Source organism: Arachis ipaensis, chromosome B05, assembly GCF_000816755.2.
Source record: "Arachis ipaensis cultivar K30076 chromosome B05, Araip1.1, whole genome shotgun sequence".
NCBI lineage: Eukaryota > Viridiplantae > Streptophyta > Magnoliopsida > Fabales > Fabaceae > Arachis > Arachis ipaensis.
The window spans coordinates 81,163,919-81,173,577 of record NC_029789.2 but is presented as its reverse complement, the minus strand read 5'-3'; the positions used below and the strand labels follow the sequence as shown (position 1 = coordinate 81,173,577).

Genomic DNA, 9,659 nt, shown 5'->3' with positions numbered 1-9,659 from the left:
TCTTTTTGATTTCCTGGTTCATAATCTGCATTTTTGATGTTTAGCTTCCAATTTTTGATTCATCATCAACCTAATTCCCTTGTTTGGATACGAGTTAACTGTAGCTTCTAATTGAGAATGCTTGTTACTTAGAAAATGATCATCATGCCACTTACTCTAACCCACTTTTTACTAATTCACTAATTTTAACTTCCTAAACTCTTTTTTCATTCCTAACCAACCTAACCTTTCAAAACATCACTTCTGGTTTTTCACTATTCTCTTTAACTTTCTAACCAAGGCATGATGATAATTTTTCCTAATTAACATGATTTCTAATACATTTTGGATTGTTAATTTTTCTTCTCGGACTTTTAACTCCTATTCAATCCTTAATGCACATTTACTTAACTCATTTTCATTACTCCACTGCTCCTTTGCCACTATATGCTTATTTTGTGATTTGCATACTTGTTTTTCTGTTTTTATTATATCCTGGTTTTCTATTTTTCAGGATGTCTGACACCCAAAGAAAAGGAAAGGGAAAGGCAACAACTGGCAAACGGAAAAGAGGAGAATCCTCCATGTCCATCCGGGACATCATGCATGATGACTCCTAGCGGGAGAAACACTTTACCCCGCAGGAGAAGGCTGACCAGCTACTCCCTGCTACTGATCCCATTAAGTTTGCAAACCGATACTACGAGCTGCATTATCTGGTGTTTGCAACCTCCAGGAACCTGTACTTTGAGAGGACTCTGAAGATCGCAGAAGAACTCCAGCAATACACCTCTGATCAGATCAAACAAAGAGCCTGGTTCTTCCTGGAGAGAAACCTGACTGAGGTCAATGCATCTTGGGTAAGGGAATTTTACTGCAATTACTTCAAAACTTCCCTTGATGCAGTACACCTAAGAGGGAAGCAGATACTGATCACTGAAGAGGCCATATAGGATGTTCTGAAGCTCCTGCCTAAATCCGATCAGCCAGATGGTTATCAAAAGGCTGAGGAGGATATGCGCTTCATGAAGTTTGACTGGGATGCCGTCAAGGCAAGGATAGCCCTTGACCCGACTGTTCCATGGGTCATGGGTCAGAACACCACCATGCCTAAGGGAATCAAGCGGGCATGCTTAAATGATGAGGCTCGGCTATGGCATCAGATCCTAAGAAATTTTATTATGCCGAGTACTCACGAGACGGAGCTACCTGCCGCTGTGATTGATGGGAAAATTTGTAAAACGAACGAATTCCAAACACCTAAAACTCACCGGCAAGTATACAGGGTCGCATCAGGTAGTAAAACTCACTTAGAGTGAGGTCGATCCCACAGGGATTGATGGATCAAGCAATTTTAGTGGGTGATTAGTTTAGTCAAGCTAACATTGAAGTGAATCGTGTGAAATTGTAGCCAACAGATAGTAAATGACAATGAATTTAAAGTTGCAGAATGTAAATTGGCAAGTAACTTAAAGAGCAAGAAATGTAAATTGCAAGAATCTTAAATTGTAAGAAAAGTAAATTGCGTGAAAAGTAGAGGGGGCTGGGTGCAGGGAAATTAAAGAAAGTAATAGATCAAGCAACTGGAAATTTAAATTGCAGGAAAGTGTAAATGTGCAGGAAATTAAACCAAGCTAAATGTGAACAGAAATGTGAAATTGCAAAATGCAGGAGAGGAAATTGAAGAGGAATGAAACAGAAATTAAAAATGCTTGAAGATTTAAAAATAGAAAATGACTGGTGCTAAATTGCAGCAATTAAAAGAATGTTGAAGATCTCAGGGGTGAAAGAAACTAGAAAACAAGTCTAATTCTCAAATCCTTCCTTGATCCAACAAGAGAAAAGTTGCAGAAAATTAAAATAGAGATTGCTGAAGAAGTAAAGAGAACTTGTAGATAGAGAATGAAAATAGAATTCCTTCCACTCTCAATCCAAGATTTAAAACAAAAATGAAAATTAAAGAGAGAGTTCTCTAATCCTACTACTCCCTAGTGGAGCTAACCTTTAATGCTCTCTATTAGAGCCAACCTCCTTCCCCCTAGTGAAATGAAACTAATGCCTTTATATAGGCTTTTACAAAATGAAAATGAAAAATGAAAACAATATTTACAAAAATAAAATTCCTAATCTAACTTCTCTGTGTGCCTTTGAATCATGTGGGCTTTGTTTGCTTTGGAGTGGAATTGGGTTGAAGATGGATCCAGATGGTTGCTCTTGGACTTGGGAAGAAATCCGTTTGCAATTTGGACTGTTGGTGCTTCACATTTGAGTCAATATTTGAGGTAAACGTTGACTCAAACGTCTTCGTGAAGGATTTATGTAGAACGGCCATTTTGCTATCATTGGCATTTGAGTCCAAGTTTGAGGCCCAACCTGGACGCAAACGTTGACACTTGTTGCACATCAAGTCTTGGGATGCTACTTTGTCCGCTTGTCAACGTTGCCAATTTCATACCCACTATAGACTATTATCTATGGTTGGAAAGCTCTGAATGTCAGCTTTCTAACCCAATTGGAATCACCTCAATTGGACATCTACAACTCAAGTTATGCTCCTTTGAAGAGGACAGGGTCGCTGGCTTTGGTGTGCAACGTTTGAGGCGACGTTTGCCTCAAACGTGGTCGAAAACGCCAGATTTTGGAGGCTCAAACGCATTGTCCACCCCATACTATTATATATTGTTGGAAATTCCTGAATGTCTACTTTCCAATGCCATTGGGAGCGCATAGTTTGGAGCTTCACAGCTCGAGTTATACTCCATCGAAGGTGCAGAGGTCAGTTGGCCTCACTGCAGGTTGACACCATGTTCGTTTATGCACATTTCGGGGCAGTTTTCTCCCTCAATTTTAGTATCCACCATGCAGTGCCATATATGCTTGGAAATCTCTCGATTCCTACTTTTCATTGCTTTTTGAATCACCTCATTTGGAGCTCTCTAGCTTAAGTTATTCATGTTGGAAGTATACCCCTTCAGGCTGTGAGGAGCAACGTTTGACCTCAAATTTGAGGTAAACGTTGGCGCAAACTTGGCATGCATCCAGGGTGAAATTGTGCTCTTCCTCACGTTTGAGTCCAAGTTTGAGGCAAACTTGAGCTCAAACGTGAATTTCTTTCTTTGCTCTTTGCCATTCCCTTTTTCTTCAACCTTCTTCCAAACCTCTTTCTACCTATCATCAATCAACAATTGCATCAAAGCTGTGCTATAATCATGAGAGTTCTTCTTCTTCTTGAAATTCAAGTGATTATGGTACAAAAATTCATGAAAATGCATCAATTTACTCATGGTTGATTGAATCTAAGGAAAACATGAAATTCTACCCAAATGGCTTACTTATGGCTCAAGAAAGTGCATAAAACCTATTAAAAAAACAAAGAAAAAGCATAGAAAAATATGACATGATGACATGTCATCACAACACCACACTTAAACCTTGCTTGTCCCCAAGCAAGAAAATAATCATGCAATAGAGATTGACAATCCAAGGTAAGAAGAATAGCAACGCAATGTTCATGGTAAGCTAGTTTTCTATGCATGCTACAATCACAAAAGAAATGTAAATGATTGATGCTTCTATTTAGCTCATTTTATGAAATATTTTCTTTATGTTTCTTTCTTGAAGCAAGCTTTTGATTTTTCTTATTAGCTTCTCCTTTTGAATGCTTTTCCCCACGAGTTAATAATAAAGCTACGATTCTAAATGCTTTGTTTTCAAGTATTACCACTTGATACATAAGCACCACAAGCATTTGAATTAGAGGACTTCATTAAGCTCATTTATTTCTTTTCTTTACTCTCTAATCATTGATGCTCAGAACCTTGAGCTTTGAGGGAGTGCTTTTGCACTTGAGCCTAGCCTTGACTTCTAAGTGTTGTGTTTTCAAGCATTTGGCTTGATACATAAACACCACAAGTACTTAACAATATAATTATCATTGGTACTCAGAGCCTTCAGCTTTCTCATTCTTTCCCTTTTTCTTTTCTTGCTTTATTTTACATTTGCTTCTTCAAGGTTTTCATGATTTTAAAAGATTTCACAAAACGTGCTAGATGAAAACTTCAATTAAATAAAATCTAATGTAATTAAGCAACAATCAAACATACTAGCTTTCCAATACTTTTATGCACATGCTAAATTCTTCTTTAATTCCTTGTTTGTTTATGATCATGATACTTTATTGCTTTTGAATTCACAAAACTCAAGTTGGTAATCATAATGACACACATCATGTTGCAATTTAGAAATCAAACTATGCCTTTTCATACACACATGAATATAGAGAAGGTAAAGACAATCATGCAGTTTATAGTGCTTGAAACAAATGAGAGGAAAAGGAACTTTACAACCTTGTAGTTCATCTTCTCTATTGTTGTCATTTTCCTCCCATTCTCCTCCTTCCCATACCAACTCAGAATGCTTGCTCATCCTCAAGCAACTATTAGAACCGTGGCTATGGGGCTAAGATGGATTATGAATGTCTTACACAATGAAATGTTAGTAACACATGTGTTTCAAGCAAGAAAAATTAAAGATATGAGGGCACAGAGAAACAGAGACATTATTTTTGCAAATATAAGTTGGTGTGCATGATACATTGCATAAAAGTATAAGTGGCACACCAAACTTAGTGTGACACTTTCTCTTGGAATTGATGCAAGCATCCAGTAAAGATTGGAAGCAAATTTTTTGTTGCATAGCAACACCAAACTTAGAATGCAACCATATGTCAATTTATTGAAATTTAAACTAAACAGACAGAGAAAATGAACTAGACAAAAAAATGAAATGTTACCCAAGGTTGGTTGCCTCCCAACAAGCGCTCTTTTAGTGTCATTAGCTTGACATGTCATTATTCACTTTCTTCCTCTTCTTCCTTGTGTGAAGTAGCTGATCAACACCAACTTGTCGATCATGTGGTGGGGGCATGCATCCAGAAGATTCATGAAGCGCTCCCAATACACATAAAGAGTCTCTGATTTGCCTTGAATATGCAGAAAATTTTCTTCTTCAGTCTATCAGTAACTTCAACTGGAAAGTATTTTTCCAAGAATTCTCTCCTAAGCGTATCCCAGTTAGTAACAACTGCTTCAGGTTGGGTGAAGTACCACTCCCTCACCTTTCCCTCGAGAGAAAACGGGAAGGCGGTTAACAGAATAGAAGTCTCATCTGCACCATGACGCCTAACAGTAGAACAGGCTGTCTGAAAATCCATGAGGTGCTTGATAGGCTCCTGAGCAGGTAAGCCATGAAACTTGGGTATTAGGTTGATTAACGCAGTCTTCAGTTCAAAATCTAGAGCCAGATTTGGGTGACGCGCTTGATACGGTTGCAGTGTAAAGTCTGGAGCGCCTGCTTCCTGGAGAGTAATCCTTCTGGGCTCTGCCATATTACCTGCACGTAAATCAACAGAATCAATAGAAAAAGAACTTGTTTCTTCCTCAGATGCCACTTCAGATTTGCCTTCAGAAGAGACTGGTGAATTGGTAGTAACCACTTCACCACCCTCAGAGGCTAACCGACGCTGAGCTCGCCTAATACGTGAAATAGTTCTTTCAATTTCAGGATCAAACGCGGCTAAGCTCGGATCAAGTAGCGAACGCGTCATTCAATGAAAGAAACATACAGCTCATGGAAATAAAATAAAATAAAAAATGCAGAAATTGAGAAATTAAAAATATTTACACCAACTAATAATTTAGCACGCTATTGCAACTCCCCGGCAACGGTGCCAAAAATTGACGAGGCGAAAATTAGCCAATTAAGTATTTTTGATAAGAACGGTGTTGCAAGTACAGTTCTTAACCAACAAAAATCCACTTATCAATTTAGAAAGAGTTGTCACGAAATTAGAATGAAAATACTGGGAGTAAGAATCCCAGGTCGTCTCCCAATGAGTTGAAAAAAGAGTGTTATTTTATTAGTAAGGAGTTTTCCGATGAATTTTAATAGTTGAAGAGCAGAAAATTAAATGATGGTAAATTAAAGCAATGTGAATTAAAAGAGATTTATATATTCAAAATAAAAAGCCTTGACCGGGGGAAGATTAATTGGAAGTTCTATCCTTGTTGGATTTTCCCAAGTGTAGTATCAAGAGGTTGTTATTTTCACTTAGTTAACCTTTACTAAATAAAGGAAAGTCAAGTGATTGAGCTAACTCTTATTCACAAGTCCTAATCCTCTCCCTTGGGAAGGATTAGCGTTAGTTCCTAGAGAGTTAGCCAACAAATTCCAATTTAACTAATCTCTTGAGCATTCCAACTCAAGGGTCTCCTTTTAATCAAACCCCAAGTCAAGATGGGAGTCTACTTCATTGACATGAATATAACGTTCATAGAAATATAAGAAGAAGACATGATAAATTAAATAAAATAGGAATTAAAAATTAATTAAAAGTAAAAATAGTTTTTTGCATTAATAAATCCCAAAATACAACATCCTTATCTGAACAGGGTTAATAAGTAATCAAAAGAGTAAAGGAATAAGAAAGCAAACTAGAATAATAGCAACTTCAACGGAGGTAGTGACTCTTGTCAATATACAAAGCAAAAACATAAAACTAGAAATCTATGAGTGTGTAGAAAACCTAGAGGAAGAGTGATTTCTCTCTAAGATTCCAATCTAAACTAAAACTATGTGAATGAGAATGTGTGTTGAGTCTCTGCTTGTCCCTTGGCTCTAGTCTGTGTTTTTGGGCCAGAAACTGGGTCCAAATATGGCCCAAAATCGCCCCCAGCATTTTCTGTGATTTCTAAAGGTAGCGCATGTCACGCGTACGCGTAAGTCACGCATACGCGTCGCTTGTCTTCTGTGCTAGTCACGCGCACGCGTCATCGTGCAAACTCCAATTCACGCGCACGTGTGAGCCATGCGTGCGCGTCACTCCTCGCTGGTTGTCTCCTTTATTTCTTGTGCTCCTTCCATTTACGCAAGCTTCCTCTCCATCCTCTAAGCCATTCCTGTCCTATAAGGCCTAAAAACACTTAACGCACAGATCACGGCATCGAATGATAAAAAGAGGAATTAAAACTACACAATTTAAAGCCTTAGGAAGCAAGTTTTTAATCATAGAATAAAACTAGGAAGGAATTGTAAAATCATGCAAATTGTATGAATAAGTGTGCAAAGACTTGATAAAATCACTCAATTAATCATAAGATAAACCATAAAATAGTAGTTTATCACCATTCTATACGGCGCAATCATTACTGATCTGGCTCCCGGCACCAATTCAATCACAAATTCAATCTCCTTTTGAGGTGAGAATTCAGGAATATCCTCCGGGAACACCTCTGGAAAGTCTCTAACCACCAGAATCTGATCTAAGTTCTGGGCATCACCCAATGCATTAGCATCCAACAGAATATAGCCCTGACACTCCTTCCCACTACAATGCACCATTATAGAGTTCAGGTAATACCCCATAGCTACCACTGCTCCATTCTCTCCTTCTGGCATAAACCGAATTGTCCGTTCAAAGCAATCAAACAAAACCTGATTTTTTGACAACCAATCAAACCCCAAAATCATTTCCAGCCCCACCATTGGTAAACAGATCAAATCATGCACAAAACCTCTACCCTCAAGCTTGAAACCTACTTGTCTACAACCTGACCTAGTCATAACTGTCTGATGCGGAGTATGAACATGCAAATCAAAAGGTAACTCTGACACTTTCAAACTTAATTCCTCAACTTTAGCAAATGAAATAAATGAATGTGAAGCTCCAGTATCATATAATGCAACTAAGGACTTATCACCAATTAGACATATACCTCTCATCAACGGATCTGCCTTAGAAGCATCCTTGGCATTCACAGTAAAGACTCGACCTTGATGCTGACTCTGGCCCACATTTTGGTTCCTCCCACGAGTGCAATCCCTTGCAATGTGGCTAGGCAACCCACAACTGAAGCAACCACCTAAACCAATTTTGCATGAGTCATAAGGATGAAAACACCTACAACGTACACAAGTTAAATCCGGAGAATTCTTACTCTGATTTCCTCTCCCCCGCATATTAAAACTGAGTCTGAGTGTTCTTCCTAAAACCTCCTTGACCTTGAGGCACATATCCTCCTCTCTTGAAGCTTCCCTCTCGGATGAAAATACTTGCCACGCCCCCGACTAGAGCTCCCTTTATGAGTTTCCTTGGATGCCGCCATAGTCTTCACATATTCTTCCACCACTCTCGCCTTGTTCACCAAGTCAGAGAAGACACGGATTTTCATAGGCGCCACAGAAGTCATAATACTATCCTTTAAACCCCTCTGGTACTTAATGCACTTCCAGCTCTCATATGTCTCCGGGGCACCTTGACATACCCTAGAGAACCTACAGAGTTCCTCAAACTTGTTGGTGTAATCTGCCACAGACATGGAACCTTGCTTCAGCTGCATCAATTCCATCTCCTTTGCTTCCCTTGCAGACTCAGGGAAATACTTCTTACAGAAGGCCGCTTGGAATACCTCCCATGGAGTGTCGGTGTTTTGAAGTTGTAGCAAGCGACACTCTGCTTGCCACCAGGGCTGGGCCTCTCCCGCTAGCTGATAAGCGGCAAACTCAACATATTGATTGAGGGGAACATGCTGTGCCTGTAAAGCACGCTCCATAGCCTGGAACCAGTGATCCGCTTCAGTAGGATTAGTGGATCCTCGGAAAGTGGGCGGATGAACCTTGAGAAATGTCGCCAAGGTTATCGGAACTCCTCCCGTGTTATCGTCATTTCCCTCAGCATTATCATTGGCATTTCCTTCTCCGTTCCTATTGCCATTCCCCGCCGGTTGGCCTAACCTCTGCACAGCTTGCAGAGTCGCAGCAGCATTCGCTTCCATGATGTTCGCTAAGTTAGCCATGGCTGCCATAAACTCGGCATGGTTATCAGCTGGTTGCTCATTCCTACTTTCCCATGTACGTGTTTGACCTCGCCCGCGAGTGGCCATTAGGGTTCCTGTCTACACCAAACAATCGATATCAAGGTGATCAGTCTCAATATCAAAACCCTAGTGCTTCAATTATCCCAAACAGGCACTCACAAACAATCATGCTATGCAATATCAAGTAGATAACCTAATAGCATCAAAGAAAAGACACACAGAGTATGCAATGAAGCACAATCGGTCTATCCCTCAGGCTCATGAGGACGAACCGCTCTGATACCACTAAATGTAACACCCTGATTAGCCTAAGATTTACCTCGCGTCGTAAAGCAAAGGTTAACCAAAGATTACGACAGTTCTAAAGCTCATACGTATAATATATAGAAACAATAATATAATCTAGAAGCCCGATGAAAGATATAGCTCAAAATAGGCTTTCAAAAGGTCAAAACATACTAACAAAGCTACTAGCTTAAGGCACAAGAAACAGATAAGATACAACAAAATATAAGTATATAATGTCATAGGAAACTAGCCTCGACTCGCGGAGTTTAAGCTGGCTAGCCATATACAGGTATACAGAACCATACAATGAAAACAGCTTATACAAGTTTTGTTCTCTCAAACGTAAGCCTCTAGGCAAAACAAAATACAAAAGAAAGATGTATAAACAAGATAAACTAAAAAGACTCCAAAAGAATCCAAGAACCTCCGCTTCTGCCACCAGCCAAAGCAACTCACCGAGGTGGGTTGCGACCTGCATCTGAAAAACACAAGAAAGATATGGTATGAGAACCGGGGGTT

At 39.4% G+C, this 9,659-nt stretch overlaps 1 protein-coding gene across 1 annotated transcript; it reads right to left on the bottom strand.

Moving 5' to 3' along the window:
- LOC107640728 lies at positions 7,000-8,918 on the bottom strand. The gene is made up of 5 exons (XM_016344228.1): positions 8,426-8,918; positions 8,038-8,341; positions 7,592-7,936; positions 7,162-7,363; positions 7,000-7,005 (listed from the first exon to the last, which is right to left on the bottom strand). Exons 1-5 carry the CDS (start codon positions 8,916-8,918, stop codon positions 7,000-7,002), a joined length of 1,350 nt encoding a protein of 449 aa, XP_016199714.1.